Source organism: Rhinolophus sinicus, linkage group LG14 (genome assembly GCF_036562045.2).
Source record: "Rhinolophus sinicus isolate RSC01 linkage group LG14, ASM3656204v1, whole genome shotgun sequence".
Taxonomy (NCBI): Eukaryota; Metazoa; Chordata; class Mammalia; order Chiroptera; family Rhinolophidae; genus Rhinolophus; species Rhinolophus sinicus.
In genome coordinates, this window is record NC_133763.1 from 13,201,076 (window position 1) to 13,225,584 (window position 24,509).

The 24,509-nt window shown below is 35.7% G+C and overlaps 1 protein-coding gene across 1 annotated transcript; it reads left to right on the forward strand.

Moving 5' to 3' along the window:
- Positions 1 to 24,257, forward strand: VCPIP1 (valosin containing protein interacting protein 1). The gene is made up of 3 exons (XM_019726363.2): positions 1 to 3,000; positions 12,275 to 12,361; positions 22,039 to 24,257. The coding sequence occupies exons 1-3, from the start codon at positions 288 to 290 to the stop codon at positions 22,905 to 22,907; spliced, it is 3,669 nt and encodes a 1,222-aa protein (XP_019581922.2). The 5' UTR covers positions 1 to 287; the 3' UTR covers positions 22,908 to 24,257.
- Positions 24,258 to 24,509: the final 252 nt, after the last annotated feature.

The window sequence follows — 24,509 nt, forward strand, 5'->3', positions numbered from 1 at the left end:
GGGCGTGTATGTCCGTGTGTCTGAGGGAGAGAGAGCGAGAGTCAGTGAGTGTGAGTGCGGGTTAGGGTGGTGGCCGTTACGTTCGGGGCAACGGCTAAGGCTGTGGAGAAGTAAGAAGAGAAACAACGTCCGGCGCTTCCGCCTTCGCTTAGGAGGAGGAGGAGCTGGTAGGAAAGGAAACTGATTCGCCCTGGGCCTGGACTAGACCGAGTCGGGCCGGTGGGGTCTGGGCTATGAGCCTTTGAGGGTCGCTTGGGACGCGGAGCGAGACACGAGAGCCGAGAGCTATGTCTCAGCCGCCGCCGCCGCCTCCGCTGCCGCCGCCACCTCCTCCCCCTGAGGCTCCGCAGACTCCGCCGTCCCTGGCGGCGGCTGCGGCGGCTGCTCCGGGGGGCCTCTCGAAGCGGAGAGACCGGAGAATCCTTTCCGGGAGCTGCCCGGATCCGAAGTGCCAGGCGCGTCTGTTCTTCCCGGCCTCCGGTTCTGTCAGCATCGAGTGTACGGAGTGCGGACAGCGGCACGAGCAGCAACAGCTGCTGGGGGTGGAGGAGGTGACGGACCCGGACGTAGTGCTACACAACCTGCTGCGGAACGCCCTGCTGGGGGTGACAGGGGCACCCAAGAAGAACACGGAACTGGTAAAGGTGATGGGCCTGTCCAACTACCACTGCAAATTGTTGTCGCCCATATTAGCTCGCTATGGAATGGACAAACAGACAGGCCGAGCTAAGCTTCTCCGGGACATGAACCAGGGCGAACTGTTCGATTGTGCTTTACTGGGAGACCGCGCCTTCCTCATCGAACCCGAGCATGTTAACACGGTGGGCTATGGCAAGGACCGCTCCGGAAGCCTCCTGTATTTGCATGACACTCTGGAGGACATCAAGCGGGCCAATAAAAGTCAGGAATGCCTCATTCCAGTGCATGTGGACGGGGATGGACACTGCCTGGTCCATGCGGTGTCCCGGGCTCTCGTAGGCCGGGAGCTCTTCTGGCATGCCTTGAGAGAGAATCTGAAGCAGCACTTTCAGCAGCACCTGGCTCGATATCAAGCCCTGTTCCATGACTTCATTGATGCCGCTGAGTGGGAGGACATTATCAATGAGTGTGACCCTCTCTTTGTACCACCTGAGGGTGTTCCTTTGGGCCTGAGGAACATCCACATATTTGGCCTTGCCAATGTGTTGCATCGCCCCATTATTCTGTTAGATTCTCTCAGTGGGATGAGAAGCTCTGGTGATTATTCAGCCACCTTTCTGCCAGGTCTCATCCCTGCAGAGAAGTGCACTGGGAGAGATGGTCATTTGAACAAACCAATCTGTATTGCATGGAGTAGCTCTGGTAGAAACCATTATATCCCCTTGGTAGGCATCAAAGGGGCTGCTTTGCCCAAACTGCCTATGAATTTGCTTCCTAAAGCATGGGGTGTGCCTCAGGACCTTATTAAAAAGTACATCAAACTTGAAGAGGATGGTGGTTGTGTTATTGGAGGAGACCGAAGCCTGCATGATAAATACTTACTTCGGCTTGTTGCTGCTATGGAAGAAGTGTTTATGGACAAACACGGTATCCATCCTAGTTTGGTTGCTGATGTCCATCAGTATTTCTACAGGCGGACTGGGGTGATAGGAGTTCAGCCTGAAGAAGTCACAGCAGCTGCTAAAAAAGCAGTAATGGATAATCGCCTTCACAAATGTTTGCTCTGTGGTGCCCTTTCTGAACTTCATGTTCCTCCAGAGTGGTTGGCTCCAGGAGGGAAACTGTATAACTTGGCAAAAGGTACTCATGGACAGCTGAGGCCTGACAAAAATTATAGCTTTCCCTTAAACAATTTGGTTTGTTCATATGATTCAGTGAAAGATGTTTTGATACCAGACTACGGATTGAGTAACCTAACAGCTTGTAATTGGTGCCATGGCACATCTGTGCGAAGGGTAAGAGGAGATGGGTCTATTGTGTATTTGGATGGAGACAGAACTAATTCTAGATCTACTGGTGGCAAATGTGGTTGTGGATTCAAACATTTTTGGGATGGCAAAGAATATGACAATCTACCAGAAGCTTTTCCTATTACTTTGGAATGGGGTGGCAGAGTGGTCAGAGAAACAGTATATTGGTTTCAGTATGAAAGTGATTCATCTTTGAATAGTAATGTTTATGATGTTGCAATGAAACTTGTTACCAAGCACTTTCCAGGTGAATTTGGGAGTGAAATCCTAGTTCAGAAAGTTGTCCACACTATATTGCATCAGACTGCCAAAAAGAATCCTGATGATTATACTCCTGTAAATATAGATGGTGCTCATGCCCAAAGAGTTGGAGATGTACAAGGACAAGAGTCGGAGTCTCAGCTCCCAACCAAAATCATTCTTACTGGACAGAAAACAAAAACTTTGCACAAGGAAGAGTTAAACATGAGTAAAACTGAAAGAACTATTCAACATAATATTACGGAACAGGCTTCTGCAATGCAGAAACGGAAAACAGAGAAGTTAAAACAAGAACAAAAAGGGCAGGCCAGGACTGTTTCTCCCAGTGCCATTCGTGATGGTCCATCCTCTGCACCTGCTACCCCTACCAAGGCTCCCTATTCACCAACAACTTCTAAGGAAAAGAAGATCCGAATAACAACTAATGATGGACGACAGTCCATGGTTACTCTTAAGTCTTCAACAACCTTTTATGAACTTCAGGAAAGCATAGCCAGAGAATTCAACATTCCTCCGTATTTACAGTGTATTCGCTATGGCTTTCCTCCTAAAGAGTTAATGCCACCCCAGGCAGGAATGGAAAAGGAGCCAGTTCCTTTACAGCATGGTGACAGAATTACAATAGACATTCTAAAAAGTAAAGCAGAAGGTGGTCAGTCTGCTGCAGCACACTCGGCCCACACTGTGAAACAAGAAGAGATTGCTGTTACTGGTAAACTGTCATCTAAGGAACTTCAGGAGCAAGCTGACAAAGAAATGTACACCTTGTGTCTTTTAGCAACATTAATGGGTAAGATCAATTTAACTCAGATGGTATTTCTTAATTGTGAATATAATGTGGTGAGTTATTCTGTTTGTGAAAAAAATCTGTGATCATAAAAACTATTTGATTATATATATTTGGAGAAAATTTTCTTTAGCTTTTTGACAGTTTTTGGGTAGATATTAGTGTGATTCTCTATTGAGTAAATATTAGGAAAACGTAAGAAAGTGAAAGTAGTCCCTTAACTGTCCCCAGATTATTTAAATATAATTTATTCTTCTACATTTTTTTAAATAGGTATGTAATAGATCCATTTAAAGCCTTTTTCATTACCCCCTTGCTTGCCTTTATTGAGTGTGCCCACCTTTCCCCTTTTCATTTTTAAGTTTTATTTTCCTGCATGTCATGTGATTTCAGGACTTCCTGTTTGATGAATTGCAGTTTCTGGTGTTTATGTTCTCTCTGCACTCCCACTAAATAATCTCCTCCATTTCCTCTCTTCTCCCTTTCCAAGTTTATCACATTTTTCTTACTTGTACATTAGGATTTGTGTTCAAGTAATTTCCTTGCTCAGTGACTCTTTGTCATCAGTTGTAATGACCTATTGTAACTCGTGAGAAATATGAAGAACAGAGGTAGATTTTAATGGGGTTGCTTAAGAAGCATTTCTTTTTTTAATAATTCAGTATAAATTAAAGGAAACTATATTATCAGCAGAATATGTAATTTAAAGCTTAGATGATTTGAGATATGATCCAATGGTGCACTTTTTACATTGTTTTTATTTCTTTAATCTATGTTTTAAAATCAGTGTTAATATGCTTTACATAATAAAGCTCAAAGTAGAAGTAAAATTTATATTACATATTAGAAAGGCTGTGTTTTTTGCTGAAATTAGAGCTCTCAACTACAAAAGTGTTTTCTGGGTTTTGATTCTGTTTTCTAAGAGTACTAAGTAAATATCAGTGGATTGGGCCTTGACCTTCCAAAATGAAGATTATTTATTCCTGGCTTGTTAAATTTGGGGACCTAGTAGTTAGCAGGAGATCTAAATGACCCGTACAAATTATAAGTTGATATTGCTGATTTTATTTTGGCAGACATAGTCATTGAATTTGGGGAATATATCAAGAAATGTAATAGTAGGCACTTCATGTATTACGTATCTCAGAGTTTTTAGTGTCTTAGAGACTGCATAGAATAGAGGAAAGATTGTGTGATCTTTGGAGTCAGAAAGACCTAGAATTTGAATCTTGGCTCCACTACTTACTAACCTAGTGATTTCAGGTAAGCTACTTAACCCCCCAGCCTCCTTTATATAAAATACCTTGTAGCTGGTATATGGGGCAACAGTATAATACTCCTAGAACTCTGAAAATTGAATAACATCAGCGCAAAATGGAAAAAATTAGATAGATGCAGAAGGCACTTAAAAAAATATGTTGGTAGGTCTCCCAGGTCAAAAACAGGAAAGAGAAGATCTTCCTCAATAGAAGATGAACTCTTAAGGGTGTGGCCTGTATCATAAATAACCTTGGATTCTCAGCACCTAGTATTGTGCTCAGCAGATAGTAGGCACTTCGAAATTGTTTTCATTGAATTAAATAGATGACATTAACGTCTCTGCACAAAGGCTTTGACGGCAGAAAGGGAATGGATGCTCAGCATTGAACATTGAAAAAGAGTTGAAAAGCAGAATTTGGCACTGTTTGTACACTGCTGTACAAAGGGAAAAGATACATCATCTGGGTTCATGAAAATTCTGGTAACTAGGAAGGTAATCTGTTGGGGGCAGGAATATGTGATCAGTCCTCACCATGGCCTGGCAGAAAGATCTGTATCCCTTTACTGATTCCATATTCATCAAACATCTATTCTGATCACTCATTTAACTTCCCGACGTTAATATAAACATTGATGTACTGGTGACAGTGCAAATAAGGATTATGTTCCTTTGGAAGGCTGTGTCCTCCAGTGTGGGTTAATAAATTGGCATGGGGGAGATTATGATCATTAATCTAAAAGTCTGATCAGCATCATGATATATTTCATAACAAAATTGAGTACCATATAATTCTCATTTATAATTAGTCACTTTTACTTTTGGTTTGAGGTTTCTGGACCTGAATATCTGAGTACTGTGGACTGCAGTGAGTTCACCAAGATACTGTCTTCCTGTTCTGATCCCTCCTGTTCACCTCCAACATTTATGTCGCTGCCCTTACAAGCCACAAATTTCTTTAAATCTTCCACTCCAGGCCCAAAATTTGAGCATAAAAAGAGTGTTTTGCTAATTTTATAGTGGTAGCACTTGAGAGACTTTCTGCTTTAAAGGACTAAGACAGTGCTTGGCCTGTATCAGTCCCTCCATAAATATTAGTTTCCTACCTCTAATTCTCTTATAACTGTATTTGAATTATATAGAAGATATTCTTAATAAAAAGTGGTGTGTTTGTAAAATGTCAACTTGGAAATAGTTATATACACACAACCTTATGTAAAGAGTGCTGGGAAACTATTGATGTTTAGGTTGAAGTGGGCTAGAAAATGAAAAATGATGGCTTATTTGAAAAATTGCAAGTTTCAAAGTGCAGAAATTGCTTTGTGAATTACTTTGTGAGCTAAGCTGCTGATATGTTAATTTAGAAAATAGCTCATTAAGCTTTATGCTGTTCAAATAGCTGGCTCCTTCTCATTTAGGTTTAGGCTTAATTAAATACCATCTTCTTAAAGAGAGGCTTTCTCCTCCTGATCACCTCATCTAAGGGTTTGAGAGGCCCTTGCTAAGCACCCTGAGTAGGTCCCCTCTATCATTATATCCTCTTCATTCCTCTCACAGCACCTATTGCAAGATTTCATTATCTTATTTGTTGGTTTGCTTATTCATTTGCCTTCCCCACTGTATTTTAAACTCCAGAGAGACAGGAGCCTGTTTTATTCACTGATGAAAACCCTAACACCTAGTACAGGGCCTGACACTTAACGAGGTGCCAAGTAACTGTTTGTTGAATGAATGAATGCAGATTATTTCAGCAAAACAAATGTCTGCTATGAATTAGACTGTGCTGGAGGTACAAAGATGAATGAGACACAGTCCTTGTTCTCCATAAGCTTACCTGCAGGATTCCAACTGAGGACATCCTATACTTTTAAAGCTTTCATCAACAGATCTTTAGCTTTCTCTTCTTTATACATAAAAATTATAAAAAATGTATATAAATATAGGATTGTATATCTTCATTAAATAGATTGACTGCTTGATAGCCAGGGACATGTGCTTTTCCTTTCACTGTTTTTAAATAGAATATTTATTAAATGGAATGTATACTATTATTTATTTATATCAACAAGACATTAAGTAAGTACATCAGTCTTTTGCTCAGTATGAACCATTCATGGAACTAGTCACTTTGAATTTTATGATGATAGTTTTAAAATATAACTGTTCTTCCTATAATTTTTTTTTTTAATTTTATTGAGGAATATTGGGGAACAGTGTGTTTTTCCAGGACCCATCAGCTCCAAGTCAAGTCATTTTCAATCTAGTGGAGGGCGCAGCTCACTGGCCCATGTGGGAATCGAACCTGTGACCTTGGTGTTATGAGCACTGCACTCTAACCAACTGAGTCAACCGGCTGCCCTCTTCTTGTAATTTTTGACATGTTTTAATCTACTTTATGCAAACCACTGGAGATTATTGAACAAGTTTTTCAGACTGTAATCTTCATTATTTATATAGTATTGGAGTGACTAACTCTGGTATTACAAAACATGTTATTAAATTTTCTTGTAGAACAGTTTTTTGTGGATTTTCTTTTGTGGTAGGTATGGTGGATGGTACATCATCCACCATAAACACTAGGCTAATTTATTTTTTTTCTTAGCAATATATTCTAACTTTCTAGTTAATTTTCTTTTTCAAGCTATAAAGACAGATTTGTGAAAAATAGAATTTGTCAGTTTGAAGTTGTTTTAATGGAATCAAGCAAGTTGTGATATTTACCTCATTCACCACAAAGTTTAGTGACCTTTCAGGAGTTGAGAAACTTGTTTGATTTTTATATACTTTCTATCTTCCTGAAAAAAAGTATGAATTTTTAATACACATTTTTTAAAGTGCACAGTATTTTGTAATTTCATAGTACCTCTTGATGTTATAACTGCCTTAGGATTTTCCAAAATTATATATTGGATTCAAACACTTAATGTTTTAGATGATATTGGTCTGAGTATCATTAGTGCATCTTGATTTTTTTTCTTCAAATGTTGGATGAAGGACAGCTTCAAATCTAGTACTTAATGCATATTATTATTCTTTCTATGCCATCTGCTTGCCCTTCTGATTGATTTATATAGAGCATATTTCTAATGGAACAGTTGATTTCTAATGGAGCAGTTGATAAAGTTGATTAAAAATAACTCATCTAGATGTATCTTAAGATTAATGTGTATGTTATAAATGGTGATTTTATACTATCACACTTCGAAGATTAAGTTAAATGTTGATTCTGTTCCTTTCTGCACTCAGCTACTTTGATACCTTTTATTTCCCTTTATATTTTTCCATTACAAGATAATATTATTTTTAAAAATTCAAAGAATTGAAGTATGTATACAATAAAACATAAGTTTTCTTTAACATTTGCACACTGCAGAGAGAATCAGATTCAGTATGTGTGTGTACACATTTACACACAACTTTCTGTGCACGTATGTGTATGATAAATACATCTTTTAATGCTGATGATAACACTAAAAGCTGTACCGGCTGGGTACACGTAAGGGACTGAGTAAAAAGCAACAGGCACGCCATTCTTAGAAACGGTTTTGAGTGTTGGTAAGCTAGATACATTTTTAGATGGGAGGATCTATAGGAAGGATGGAAAAATGGCAGCAATTCTTTCAGCTAATGAATATCTTTAGGAGTCTTTCTAGTAGAAACAGTCCCATGTTCCTGGTTTAAATGTGCATTTTGGTCATTTTATTTTGTGGTCTTAGATACTTCTGTTCAGAGTTAATTTTAGGTATTTTTAGGTAGATTTTTAAAAATGTATTTCATCTGGATACTAGATTTTTAAATTTACTCACTTCATAAGTTGCAAAAGTAGAAACTTCAAATAGCCTTTTTGCTTATCTAAAGTTAGAAAATTGGAATGATGACTTTTTAAACTCACTTTTAACCCCATGATTGTATTATTAGTAGTAAAAGTTAGAAAAATATAACAATATTTTTTTAAATGTTTCATTTTAATATACTTCTTTAAATTAAGAAAATTACTTCTTATTGAAGAGGAAAAAACATCAGATAAACCAAAAGGAAAATCATTCCTAATACCACTGCCATATGTAACTGCTGTTCAGGTAGGAGAACTGAAAACTATTAGGAGGAAGGATTTGAGGAAGACAAGACGTGAACACAGTTTTATCTATGGTGGCATTGGTGACTTTTTCTACATTTATACACACACACAATATGTTGACTGTAAGTATTCTGTTGCACTATGAAGGAACAGTTGAATTATAAAGTAAAATTAACTGGAAACTAACAAAAATATGAATTAATTTCATATTTGCTAGATACTTTACCAAACTGTTCCTATTCTAATGAAATGGTAGAAAAATAATTCTACCCCACCCCTTTTTTAAGATCTAGTTTCTTAGCAACTTTCAAGTTTATAATACAGTATTATTAACTATAGTCACTATGCTGTACATTGCATCCCCATGACATATATTTTGTAACTGGAATGTTGTACCTAAAAGTCTTTCCCTTTGTTTTTGCTATGATTTTGTTTTACTAAATTCATGAAGTGGTACAGATGGTACCATTAGTTATATTTTATCCATAACGTTGAAGAACAGTTATCATTTAGCTACTTCAGTTAAGTTTTTTTAGGACTTCTTTCAGACGTTGTTAAAAGGAAAAACTTTATTTATATTATTCATTTATATCCATTTCATTCAACAAAGGCTAGGAGTGTTACTGGCAGCACTGTGCCAGGCCCTGGGGATAGAAAGTCAGATAGGCCGCTGATCGTTTCCTGACTCTGAAAAACTTGTAGTCTAGAAGGGGAACAGAAAAAGTAAATTAAATTAACCTGCAGGGTGATAAGGGGTATGGTATTCATATATAGGAACAGCAAGGACGGTTGCTACCTGACCACCACTCTAGGGAGGAGGTGACACCTAAATTGAGTTTTTTAAATTAATTTATTTATTTAAACTTTATTGAGGTAACACTGGTTAATAACATTATGTAATTTTCAGGTATACAACATTATAATTCGATGTCTGTGTATTCTATTGCGTGCTCACCACCAAAAGACTAGTTTCCTTTGGTTACCATATATTTGATCCCCCTTTACCTAATTCACCCTCCTCCTCCCCCCTTCCTCTTTGGTAACCACCATTCTGCTGTATGTATCTATAACTTTTGTTTGTTCATGTTTCTTTTTTGTTTTATATTCCTCATATGAGTGAAATCATGGTTTTTTTCCTTTTCCATCTGACTTATTTCACTTAGCATAATACCCTCAAGATCCATCCATGTGGTCGCAAATGGCAATATTTCATCTTTTTGATGGTTGAGTAGTATTCTACTGTGTGTATACACCACATCTTCTTTATCTATTCATCTGTTGATGGACACTTAGGTTGTTTTCATATCTTGGCTACTGTAAATAATGCTGCAGTTAGTGGCCTTTGGGGAACCAGAGCAGTTTAGTGGTATTGCTTCATAAAAATCAAGTTAGCATATGGTGAGAGATGTGAGCTAGGTGAGAGGGCAGGGACTCATAGAGTGCCTTTCATGCTGTGAAAAAGGAGCTTAGACTTTACCATATGGTTTTGGGAAACCATTAAAGGTTTAACTCTGAAGGCTGTGTGGAGGAGGGATTGGGGGAGAACAAGATTAGAGGGAAAACCAGTTATGAGGTAGTAGCAGTAGTTCAGGCAGGAGATGAGACTGAACCAGGGCTTGTACAAGGGATGGAAAGAAATGCAGTGGAGAGCCCTGTGAGACTGATGGGGGGATTGCGGTGTCACAATCCCTGCTTCTTAATCTCTAATCCCTTTCCTTGGGTCTATTACCAGCAGAAGTGACTTCAGGGAAGCATTTGATTACCATGGGCAATAATTTGCCTATTTTTTTTTTCTCCCAGCCAGCTGTTGATGTCATGGATTTCTATAAGAAAAGACATAGGTAGTTCTGTCAAATGTGTTGTAACACAATTTGGCCTCTAGTATAGGTTTAATATCAATGGAAAGGGTATATAAGCTTTGGAACAATACACAGGATGCAAATCCTGGCTCTGCTATTTACTAGCTGTTTGATCTTGAGAGAATTATTTAAGCTCTCTAGGCTTGTTTCCTTGTCTGTAAAATAGGGCTTAGCTGTGATGAGAAAATGAAACTATGTAAAGTGGCTGCTCAGAGCTGGGTAGATAATAGATAGCGGTTTAGATGGTATTTATCCCTCCCTTAAAGCCTCCCTTAAAGCAATAGAGCATGCGTACTCAGTGAGGACGTATTGCCCTGAAGGGGGTGAAAACTGGTTTTTGGGGGAGAAGGAGGATAAAAAAATCTTACCTATTTAATGAATACAGCTCAGATATATAGTACATAAACAGAGAAACAGTATATCTCTAGTATTCAAATATCATGGGGGAGGTGGCTTAGGAACATGTTTAAAAAGGATCCTTAGGGGGAGATTATGAAAACAAGGTTAATAAACACTCCAATAAGGGTTCTTATTTCTTAGAATTCTGCCTGCTTAAGCAAGAAATAGTTGGGTATGTAAAGTACTGAAAAATGTCATTTTCCTTACTGCAGTATTTAGGGGGTCAGTTCTGAGGAATTCACTATTTTGGTACCTGTTTAGTTTTTTACCAAAATAATTAAGTGCTACCATAAATTTTAAAATATGTTTTCCAAGTAAATGATATCCTAGAGTATTTTATAAAATACTAAGTACATTTAAGATAACATTAATAACTAAATGAAAGGTTATCACCACAGAAATAATTTATCCAAATGAAGTTTAATGATAAGTTCCTTCAACTTAAATATAGCCATATTCTAATGGCACTGTATCATTAGTGAATGAAGTGTGTAAGTAAATATTCTAGTTAACTGAAACTTTAAGTGTCAGGCTTTTAAAATTGATATACTTTAAACTGATAAACTGAGCATCTTCAGCCAACTGCCATGAAAATTCACATTCCTGTTTATAAATGTGGAAAGGGGCTGGAGTGCTGTGAGATGGTAGGTATGTAGTAATTGCTTCACCTCATCAATAACCTCCATTCAAAGCCCAGATCTGATAGTATAATCTTCTACTAGTAGGAAAGATAAAAGTTAACTTTTCTTTCTTAAAATTAACTGAAAATAGTCCGGATTAGAATAGTAAGTACTGCACATTATCAGATGAGAAAATAATGAAAGTATAAAGAAAAACCAAACAACCACATTCCACAAACTAAAAGTAACTTTTATGTTCTTTCCAGTTTTTGTTAACTTCTTGAACAGTGATTATCATTCTTAAATTTTCATTTGAAACTTCTTATTGAAATAGGCACTGTCAAAGAATGTTCTTGAAAAAATGTTTTTGTGAAATGGTGGTTTGTTTGTGGATATTTTGTGGACTTCTAAAGGTTATTTTAAATCTTCAACAAGTTATTTTTCCCAAAATTTTCTATTTTGAAAAGACCATTTTGGAACAACAAAATACAATATAATTACTTATCTTCAGCCTACCTATTTACTTTTCTTCCTAGCCCTTCCATCTGTTTTTATTTGGTTTTAACATAAATATAGAAAATACAATTTTATATTATACTTTTAAAAATTATCTTTCTGTAACCTTTTCTGTTGGTCTAGTCCAAGGTTGCAAATAGTTTCCTCTGAGCTGTATTAAGTTTTCAGATCTATTTTTTTTAATATCACCAGCATTGACTTGTGTAGTTTTAAAGATATTTCTGAATTAGTTCCTACATTTAAAAATTGGGAGAATTCACATTAAAACCCCCGATTTCTGGATTCTCTTGAAACGCCATATGATCTTCAAACATTGGGCCTACACTCTTCCATGATAACACTTACCAGTGGCTGCCACCTTCGCTGGCCATGTGTCTTCTAGTGCGCCATAACCCCGTCACTCCACGTCGTCTCCCTGTGCTGTCAGGTTTTATCACTCATGTAGGAGGTCTGCCTTGCAATCTCTGTCAGAGGCTAATCCATATTAAAGCAACCTTGGGTTGAACTCTTGTTTGCTGCTAATACTGAATCTGTTTTTATTTTACAGGAGAAGATGTATGGTCTTACGCAAAAGGGCTTCCTCACCTGTTCCAGCAGGGTGGCGTATTCTACAATATTATGAAGAAAACCATGGGTATAGTTCATTTGTAATTTTATTCTTAGATAATATCTTCATTCCAGCTGTTATAAGATTAAGAAAGGTCAGATACTATTCTTCTAAAACTATTTCCAAAGTTAATTGTAGGTATATATTCTTCTTTAGCAGTTGGCCTAGTTAAAATGGATTATCCTGATAACGATCAGCTGTTTTCTGCTGTAATATTACTAAAAATATTCTATCACTTTTTTGTTCCTATTTTCTCATTTAAATTATGTATATGAGTCTTAACAGCTAAAGACAAATTGTGAAATTAGAAGCAAATCTGGTTGTAAGGCTAGTGACTATCCCAGAACCAGATAAGACAGTATTTTGTTATTGTTATGTTTTGGCTGTGATGATTACATACCTCACTGCTTTCTGGATTTTAGAAAACAGCTCATTTTACATTTAACTTGGTATCACATTGTCTGTGCATTGTTTGTAAAGATATGTGTGAGTATATAACTGTATCTGCATAGTTTTAAGGTCTTAAAAGAGAAGATGCCAGTGTGTGTGTTTGGTACTCATATGTATTTTTTCAAAAATTTTATGTGAATGCTTTTGGCCTCAGACTTTATCACTCTGGCTTGTGTCCCTTCTTCACCTACTGGACCTCAGTAAACATTAAGTGCTTACTCTCTATTTTATGGTTTTTATCTCTTCCTCACTTTTTTTCATTCTTACCCTTTTCAACTTTGCTATAATAGAACTGTTCAAGCATATATAAAAGTAACAAGAATAATATATAATAAGCCTCTATCTACCCACCAACCCAGCTTCAACAATTATCAGTACATTTCTACCCCCATCTCAACTAGACTATTTTAAAATAAATCCCAGACGTAATATAATATCATATGTAAAGAACTTTAGTCTGTATATATTTTTTCTTTTTAAAAAATAACCACGATACCATTCTCATATTTAAAAAATACGAACAATAATTTTTCAAATGTCACCAAATACCCAGTCAATGTTTAAATTTCCTTGACTTTTTTTTATTATCTCAAAAAATTGTTTTTTTGTTTTTTTTTAATCAAAGACCAAAGGATAGCTTTCTCCCTCCCTTCCTTTTCTAAGACAGGATTATTAAAGCATAATTAGCGTACAGTAAAATTCACTTGTAGGTATAAAGGTATATAAATTTTGACAAATATATTGTCATGTGATGACCACCACAATCGAGATGGAGAATATTTCATTCAAAAAAGTTGCCTTGTGCCCCTTTCTAATTAATCCCTTACTCTTACCCCCAGACCTTCACAATCACTGATTTGATTTATTTCTATATGTTTGCCTTTTTCATATCACCATATAAATGGAATTATATAGTGTAACCTTTTGTGTCTGGCTCCTTTGATTTAGCACAGGGGTTGGCTAATTATTGCCCATGGGCCATATGAGGCCCATTGCTTGTCGTATATAAAGTTTTATCTGAACACAGCTGCACTCATTTACGTATTATCTATGGCCGTTTCACACTACAATGGCAAGTTGAATAGTTGTGACAGAGGCTTTATGGTTTGCAAAACCTAAAATGTTATTATATTGCTGCTTTATAGAAAAAAATTGCCAATTTTTGTTTTAGCCTGATGCTTTTGCGATTCATCTATCTGATTGCATGTATTACTGTAGTAGTTCATTCCTTTTTATTGCTGAGTGGCATTCTGTTGTATGTACCACATTTTTTAAACTCCAAAACCAATTGAGGGACATTTGGGGTTTTTTTCAGTTTTTGGCTACTGTAAATAAAGCCACTAAAAACATTTGTGTATAGGTCTTTGTGTAGACATATGTTTTTACTTCTCTTTGGTAAATACCTGGGAGTGGGATTGCTGAGTCATATGGTAAGTATATACTTATCTTTCTAAGAAACTTCCAAACCATTTTCAAGTGGCTGGGCCATTTTGTATTCCTATAGCACTGTATTCAAGTTCCAGTTGCTCTGTATCCTTGGCAGCACTTGATAGTATGTTTCTGTTTTAAAACCATTGTAATAGGTTTATAATACTATTTCATAGTGGTTTTAATTTGCATTTTATTAATAACTAATGATACTGAGAATCTTTTAATGTGCTTATTTGCTATCTTTTCTATCCCCCATTTTCAAATTGGTTTGAATTGTTGTGAGTTTTGAGAGTTCTTTATATATTCTGGGCGAATATCAGTTATTGGATAAGTGTTTTGCAAATATTTTCTCCCAGTTTGTAACTTTTCCGTTCAGTCTTTTAACAGCATCTTTTGAAGAGCAGAGGTTTCTAATTTTGATAACCAATTTAACAGTTTTTTTCTTTTATGTTTTATACTTTTTGTGTCCTATCCAAAAAATCTTCGCCTAATCCAAGGTCAGAAATTTTTTCTTCTATGTTTTCTTCTAGGAGTTTTATAATTTTAGGTTTTATATTTAGGTTTATGATGCATTTCAAGTTGATTTTTTTATATGTTGCAAGGTATAAGTCAAGATTTATTTATTTTTTTATGTATGAATGTCCAGTTGTTCCAGAAGCATTTGTTTAAAGAGCTATACTTTATCCATTGAATTACTTTGATATTTTTATCAAACATCAATTGACCGGGTGGACGGGTGGCTCAGTTGGTTGGAGCGCGTCCTCTTAATCACAGGGTTGCTAGCTCGACTCCCGGGAGGGATGGTGAGCTGTGCCCCCTATAACTAACTACAGCAACTGGACCTGGAGCTGAGCTGTGCCCTCCACAACTAAGATTGAAAGGACAACAACTTGACTTGGAAAAGTCCTGGAAGTACACACTGTTGCCCAATAAAGTCCTGTTCCCCTTCCCCGATAAAATCTTAAAAAAAAAAAAAAAAAATCAATTGACTATGAATTATATACTTGAGAAGGGTGAATTATATGCAAAATATATCAACAAAGTTATTTTTAAAAAATCAATTGACTATATACATATAGGTCTATTTCTAGAATCTTTTAAAAAATTGTTTTGGATATTCTAGGTGCTTCACTTGGCCCTATAAATTTTATAATCAACTTGTCAATTTCTATAAAAAAAGTCTGCTGGGATTTTTATTGTGATTATGTTACATGTATAGATCAAATTGAGGATAATTAATATTTTGACAACATCAAATATTCCAATTCATGAAAACGTTATAGTTCTCCATTTATGTAACTCTTCTTTAATTTCTCTTACCAAAATTTTGTAATTTTCAGCATATAATTATTGCACATCCTTTGTTAGATTTTTCATGTTTTGGAATGCTATTGTAAGAGATACTTTTTAAAAATGCCCATTTCTGGGTGGCCGGTTAGCTCAGTTGGTTAGAGCGTGGTGCTTATAACACCAAAGTTGTTGGTTCGAACCCGCATGGGCCACTGTGAGCTGTGCCCTCCTTTAAAAAAAAAATGCTCGTTTCTTATTACTAGTGCACAGAAATAAGATTGGTTTTTATGTAATGACGTTGTATCCTGTGACTTTGCCAAACTCACATATTAGTTCTAGTAGTTTTCTAGCAGATTCTTTGGGATTGCCTATATAGGTCATCATATCTTTTGCAAATAAAAGACAGTTTTCTTCCTTTTCAATCTGTATTCCTTCTAGTTCTTTCTCTTGCCTTATGGCACTGGCTATGAGTCCAGTGTTAAGTAAGAGTGGTGAGAGTGTACATCCTTGCCTTGTTCCTGATCTTAGGGGGCAAGCATTCAGTCTGTAGTTTTGTTTTTCAGAAATGCCCTTTATCAGGGCATTCATTCCCTTCTATTCCTAGTTTACTGAAAGTTTATGTTGTGAATGGCTGTTGAATTTTATAAGGTGCTCTTTTACTGCATCTGTTGAAATGATCTTACTTTTTTTCTCTTTAGTTTGTTGCTGGTGTTGAATTGCATTGATTGTTTTTTTTTTGTTTAGCTTTTTTATTTTTTTCAATTACAGTTGCCATTCAATATTACATTCGTTTCAGGTGTATAGCACAGTGTTTAGACATTTATAGAACTTATGAAGTGATTCCCCCAAAAAAGTCTGGTACTCCCTTGACACCATACATAGTTACTACAATATTAACTATATTCCCTATGCTGTGCTTTCCATCCCCATGACTGTTCACTGATGTTTTGAATGTTGAAATAACTTTGCATGGTGGATTCAAATTGCTCATGTTTTGTTGAGTGTTTTTGCATGGTTTCATGTGTTCATGTTCATGCGAGATAATAGTATGTAGTTTTCTTGTAACGACAGTTTAATCAGGGTGGTGTTGGCTTCATAAAATAGAGTTGGGAAGTGTTCACTCTTCTATTTTCTGGTAGATTTTGTAATAGTTTTGATATTACTTCTTTCTTAAATGTTTGGTAGAATTCACCATTGAAGCCACCTGTGCTTGGAGTTTGCTTTGTTGGACAATTTTTAACTACGAATTTAATTTCTTCTCTTTTTTGTTAGGAAACATTTTTTTTTTTAATTTTTATTGGTGAATATTGGGGAACAGTGTGTTTCTCCAGGGCCCATCAGCTCCAAGTCGTTGTCCTTCAATCTAGTTGAAGAGGGCGCAGCTCAGCTCCAAATCCAGTCGCCATTTTTAATCTTTAGTTGCTGGGGGTGCAGCCCACCATCCCATGCGGGAATTAAACTGGCAACCTTGTTGTTGAGAGCTCACACTCTAACCAACTGAGCCATCCAGCCACCCACAAATTTAATTTCTTAAGAAAGTTATCCCTAATAAAAGTGTCCCTTTCTTCTTGAGTAAGCTTTGTTAGTTTTGTCTTTGAAGAGATCTGTCCATTTCATCTAAGTTATCATTTTATTGGCATAAAATTATTTATAGTATTCCTTTGCTGTCCTTTTAATGTCTGTTAGGTCTATAGCTCTTTCCTTTCTGGTATTGTACCTCTCTTGTTTTGTATCTCTTGTTTTGCTGACCAGTCCAGTTAATGGTTTATCAGTTTCATTGATCTTTTCAAAGAAATAGCTTTTGGTTTCATAGGTTTTCTCTATTGTTTTTCTGATTTCAGTTTCATTGATTTCTGCTCTTTATTTTTTCCTTCCTTATGCTTGTTTTGAGTTTAATTCACACTTTCCTTTCTAGTTTCTTTAAGGAGAAACTTAGATTATTGATGATAAATTTTTGTTTTCTAATATAAGCATTTAAAGCTATAAATTTCTCTCTGACGTCCCCTTTTTTTGTCATTTTATTTTAACTTTCCCTTGTATTTTAACTTTCCATCGTTCACTTCATTCTACTTTGTGAAATATATTGATACCACTTAATGGTTTTTTTAAAAGTTTGTATTAGGATTATGATAATGGGGAAAATAATAGTTTTTTCAACAAACGGTGCCGGGACAATTGTATATCCACATGCAAAAGAATGAAGTTTGATCTCTTCTTCCTACCAAATACAAAATTAACTCAAACTATATAAAAAACCTGAGTATAAGAGCTAAAACTAGAAAACTCTTAGAAGAAAACATAGGCGTAAAACTTTGACTTTGGATGAGGCAAACAAAACCTTAGATGTGACACCAAATGTACAAGCAACAAAAGGAAAAAGCAGTTAAATAAAAAGCAAACTTTTGTGCTGCAAAGGACACCATCAAGAAAGTGAAAAGACAACCCACAGAATGGGAAACATTTTTTGCAAATTATATATCTGATAATAGATTTGTATCTAAAACATAAAGAACACAGCAATAAAATGGCAAATAATCCAGTTAAAAATGGACAAGGAATCTGAATATACATTTCTCCAAAGAAAATATATAAACAGTCAATAAGCACATGAAATGATGTCAACATCATTAACTATCAGGGAAATGCAAATCAAAACCACAGTGAGATAGTACTTCCCTCACTGGGATGACTGTAATAAAAAAAGACGGATAATAAGAACTATGGGCAAGGATGTAGGGAAGTTGGAACCCTCATACACTGCTGGTGGGGATGTAAAATGGTGCAGCTGCTTGGGAAAACAGTCTGGTAGTTCCTCAAAAGATTTAACATAAAGTAACTATACAACCCAGCAACTCCACTCTTACGTGTATACCCAAGAGAAATGAAAATCATGTCCACACAAAACCCGTACACAAATGTTCATAACAGCACTATTCACAATTGTCAAAAATGGAAACAACGCAATTACCATCAACTGGTGATTAGATAAATAAGATGTGGTATATCCATACAATGGAATATTATTTGACAGTAAAAAGGAATGTGGTATTGATACATGCTACATGTGTGAACTTGGAAAATAGTATGCTACATGAAACAAGCCAGTCACAACAGACCACATATGTATTGTATTATTCCATTTATATGAAATGTCACAGAATAGGCACACCTAGAGAGACAGAGAGTAAATCAGCTGTTGCCTAGGACTGTGAGTGGGGTGGGAGGAGGAAATGGGAGTGACTGCTAATGGGCTCGGCGTTACTTTTTGGGGTGATAAAAATGTTCTAGAAGTGATTGTGGTGATGGGTGCACGACTGTGATGAAACTGAAACCATTTAATTGTACACTTAAAATGGGTGAATTATATGTGAATTGTGTCTCACTAGAACTGATACATCTTTTTAAATGTTACCTGTGGTTTTTATCCTTATTAGAAGCTCTGGAGTAAAACCATCTGAGATCAAATTTTGGTTCTACCCCTTACTCCCTGTGTGACTTCTTAGTTTCTTTATTTGTACAGTGGGTATGACAATCTCGGGGTTGTTGTTAGGATCAAATGAGATTGTGTGCATACGCATAAAGCAGTTAGCAAAAGGCCTGGTACCAAATAAATATTTAATGTTCGTTATTATTGTTATTAGAATTCTAGCCGTTATTTGCAGAATTATTTAAAATTCTTTTGACTGTAACAGCCATTTGAAACGGATTATCATCAGAAAATTTTGTCTTTCAAAATACAATTTCTTCTAATATTTGTGGTAAAAGTCTTTCTTTTTTTTTTAGGACAGATTCATGTGGCAAATTATTATTAGCCTGTGGTCAAAGAATCAAAGCTTGTCAAGTCCTCCTCACTCCCAAACATAAACCGACACCCTCCCCAAATTGGAAAACAACATACTTCTCTTACTTTGTCCAAATCCACCCTAACAGATAGATGGTTATATCTATATTTGAACAGGAATATTGCCCAATATAACTAAATGAGGCTATTAATACTCATATTCTTTATATTTGGAAAGGGATTTTTAAATTAATTTGTTTATAATATAGTAAGTTTCCTTGTAAGTCTTTATACAGAGATAAATTTAGAAGATGAATGGCAAATTCAGTTTTAATAACTTTAACAAGTTACCTTTAACTTACAGTGTTCAGTTTTGCTTGTGTTTGAACTTTATAAAAATGGAATGCTATATACATTCTCCTTGACTTGCTTCTTTTATGCAGTACTCTTTCATATTCATTCATGTTGATGGGTTCGACTATAGTTTGTTCATTTTCACTGCTGCATAGTACTCTATTGTATCATTTTAATATAATTCATCCATTGTTCTCCTGATGCACTTGTGGGTAGTTTCCAGTTTTTTGACAGGAAGAATGTAGCTATAAATATTACCGTGTTTCCCTGAAAATAAGACCTAGCCGGACAATCCACTCTTAATGCGTCTTTTGGAGCAAAGATTAATATAAGACCCTGTATGATATTAAGTTAATTATATTAATTGTATTATATCATATTATATTATACCCTGTCTTATAGTAAAATAAGACCAGGTCTTATATTAATTTTTGCTTCAAAACATGCATTAGAGCTGATTGTCTGGCTAGATCTTATTTTCGGGGGAAACACAGTAACATACATGTCTTTTGGTGTATATGTGTAATGGAATTATTGATATATGATATAGAAATTTTAATACACCTTTATTCTTAAAATTCAGAGGACTGAAAAGTTATATTAAACCTAAATGATTATGCTTAAAGGGATCACAACACTTAAAAGTATTTGCATTGATTTTTTAATACGTACTTTAAAGTTTTTAAAAAGTCAAAAGTCTACACACTATAGAAGTGGGAAATAGCACCTATAATTTTAAAGTATTTGTCTTATACATACATTTTTGGCATGATTGTAATTAATAGTACTTAGATTTGTTTCCTGCTATTTTACCATCATGCACATTTTACTGTATATATAAGGTATCATAGTTCTCCTATTTATATCAGTATTAATAGCTGCATGTTACTTTCATCAGGTAGACAGACTATAAGTTTCTTAACCATTCTCTTCTTCTTGAAAGCTTAGATGGTTTCCAGTGTTTCACTGTAAATAGTACTGTGATGACACGTGTGGGACTGTGATTCTTTCCAGGGATAGCCAAGGGAAAGCATCACAGCAGCCTGGGAACAATTACAAACCCTTTTTGATCTAATAGAGGAATTAACTACTGATTGTCTGATTTAGATTAGGCACTGTGGTATGTGCTTTGCATGTTTTCTCATTTAATGCTCAAATAATCGTGAAATGAGTACTAGACCCATCATTATACTTATCTGATTGAATTATGATGATTTGTTGGTTTTGGTCTCCTAAGAATTACATTATATTTTTGAATCTTCAGGGTTTATTTTAGTTCCTGGCACATAGTGAGTGTCAATAGATGTTATCTATTAAAATGAATGTTTAAAGGCTTTGCCTAAGTGGATCCCTGACCTTACCATTCAGAATTCTCTGTTGCCTTTGTTTCCTGGGCGGTGGTTTACAGATCTCTGAGGTAGGGGATTAGTAGACAGTAAACTGATTTCAGGGTTGTGCCCTAAAAGGTGCTATTTAGACATTTCTGATTTTAATTTTTGTATGTCTATTTTTGCCAGTTACCTGCCAAAAATGTGCCAAGAGAAAATTCTAGTTGAGTTTTTATTGATATTTCACTTACCATTGAAATGAATATTTATTTGAAATTACTGTATGTTATTTATTCACCTGCAGTTTAGTTCTTTTCTCTGATTATTTGGAATATTCACAAAGAGATACATTAGAACCACTCAGTGGCTTTCTTCAGAGGACTAAGGAACTATTCTTAATAACCTAGAAATATGGAGAAGCCCACAATGCCCACAAAGTATTCCAGAGTTCACTCATCTTCCCCCGTCTGAATTTGTATAGCACTTACTAATGATTCCATTTCACTGTCAACTAGCTTGCTTTTGCCTTTGTTTTGCCATAAACATACCCATATGCACCATACACTCATTAAAAGTTCTCTACTTCATCTTTTTTTAACATACAAAATCTGTAGTTTTCATAAAATTTGAAAACCCTTATTTTTGCATACTTGGAATATACTTAGAGTGACAAATTTAAAATGCAAGGATATTGAATAGTTTTTATCATTTAGCCATATTCTCTATACAAATACATAGGTAATATATGTATATATTTTGCTGAGCCATTTGAAGATTAATTGAATGTGTGACATTTTGCTTTTAAATATTCAACAAGTGTCTTCAAAAATAAGGACATTCTCCTATGTAAGCACAATGCAAAAATGATATTTTTTAAACATCCCTTGGGGAACTATTTTAAGTTCTATAGTGATGTTTCTTTTTTATAATAGTATTAAATTCTATTAATAAGTAGATTATTTTCTAATGTTTGTTTTAAAAGCTATCTCTAATAATTCACTATTTCACCTATAATTGTCTTTACTTGTTAAGTAAGATTTTAATGTTAAGTATCTTTTTCCCTTCTTTAGGTATGGCTGATGGCAAGCATTGTACTTTTCCGCATCTGCCTGGCAAAACCTTTGTCTATAATGCTTCTGAGGATAGACTGGAGTTGTGTGTGGATGCCGCAGGACATTTCCCCATCGGTCCTGACGTTGAAGACTTAGTTAAAGAGGCTGTAAGTCAGGTTCGAGCAGAGGCCACTACAAGAAGTAGGGAATCAAGTCCCTCACACGGGCTGTTGAAACTAGGTAGTGGTGGAGTAGTGAAAAAGAAATCTGAGCAACTCCATAATGTAACTGCCTTTCAGGGAAAAGGGCATTCTCTAGGAACTGCATCCAGTAACCCTCACCTGGATCCAAGAGCTAGGGAAACTCCAGTTGTAAGGAAGCATAACACAGGGACAGACTTTAGTAATAGTGCCACTAAAACAGAGCCTTCTGTATTCACAGCTGCTCCTAGTAACAGTGAGCTTATTCGAATAGCTCCTGGAGTAGTTACAATGAGAGACAGCAGGCAGCTTGATCCTGATTTGGTTGAGGCCCAGCGAAAAAAATTGCAGGAAATGGTTTCTTCTATTCAGGCTTCAATGGACAAGCACTTGCGGGATCAAAGTACAGAGCAGTCACCATCTGATCTTCCTCAAAGAAAGGGAGAAGTTGTGAGTTCTGTGAAGTCTGGGACTCTTCAGACTGGCTTACCTGAATCTTTTTCTTTAACTGGTGGCACTGAAAATTTGAATACAGAAACAACTGATAGCTGTGTGGCAGAGGCACTGGGAGCAGCATTTGCCACAAGGTCAAAAGCACAAAAGAGAAATTCCGTGGAGGAGCCTGAAGAAATGGATAGTCAAGATGCTGAGATGACAAACACAACTGAGCCAATGGATCACTCTTGATTGAACTAGAGGCTAATAAAGGCAGAATGTTTATTGTGAATATGTAATATTTGTTGGCTGGGCCACATAACTTGATTAGTCATTAAAAATCTTGTACGTATATAATTCAAAGATTATATCTTGTTATTCAGTGCATGACAGCAAGTGTGTGATTGGCAATAGCTTTTAATATACTGCTGCCTAGCCTGGCTCTGAATTCCTATCAATTAGTTATTAGATCTGCTGAGATGAGTTTCTTCCATATATGTGGTTAATTGGAAGTTCTTTGTAATTTTAATTCCATGAAAGTCTTAATGTTTCAAACATGAAAATTCTCTTGCTAAATATGTTTGATTTCTGAAAAGGCTAGAACTGGAAGGGAATGAGATTTTGCTACTGTTGATGTCATCAAGGTAACCATCCCACATATTTACTAGAATGTCAAAGATTTATGTAAATTTGAAGGTTATCTGAACTAAATTGTATCTTAAAATTCATAAAAGGATTTATTAGACACTGGTATCCTGACATTTCTGTGAATGTAAACACATTCATAGAGATATGTATTCTTGGTGAAAATATCTTGAGAATAGAGTGTAATCATAAAAAATTTTGCTGATTTGAGCAAGATTAGGGGTAAAATATTTATTCTAGAATGATAAAGTCAATGTGATTCAGTGATGTTGCTGTCTGAGCCAGCACAGCCCATGGAGTCCTCTGTGGTTGATAGTCTGTTACCGTTAGTTTTTGAATCCTGGCCTGGTCAAGTACCACCGAGGTGTTGTTTTTTTTTGCTGTTTGTTTGTTTCCTTTAATCTTGCAGAAAAGTTGATTGCAAAGAGTGATAGAAAATACAAAAATAATGGTAGCAGTAGTTAATCTCTAATTTTCAGAGTTTGTCCGATTCACAGAAAATATATAAATAAGAATTTATCTTTATGAGTTACATTGTTCTACAATTTTGATCAATGGTATTTAAGCTTGTACATGCTAAGTGTCTTTGACCCCCTTTCAACCAAAACTATTTCCTTTTTTCTTCCAGTCCATAAGGTTTTCTTTATTTGTTGGCTTCACTTGGATTTGGATGCAAATTTTACTGCATCATACCCTGATCAAAGGGGCATTTGCTTAAATAGTGTATTCATCAAATCTTTAGTGCCAGTTTCCACAAGCAGCAGCTTTCATGCTTATTCCTTAAAGACAAAGAATGTTTAGCCTGAGATTGGTATTGCACTATTTTATCCTATTCTGCAAATCTGTATTCTGAAATGTACATTTCAATCCATCTTTTTCCTCTGTTCACTGAAATTAAGTTGAATTTGAATGGATGAAAGACAAAATATATGTTAATACACTCTCTTATGTAGAGCATTCAAAGCCTGGCTGTCTCTGTTTGCACATGTAACAGATGCAGAATTCTGCATTCTAAGAAAATGTAGCAGAAAGGTGTTTAAAAATCTCAACCTTCTGATTCATAAGGAATATAGACAGTACTTTAACTTGTTTCCAAATAAGGGAGGTTTTGGTTTTCTTTCTGTGAAAGTATCTCTGACTGAGTCTACTTACTAAATGGAACTAGTCCATTTTGAATAAGGAAAGAATGGAGAATGTAGAGATTTGCAG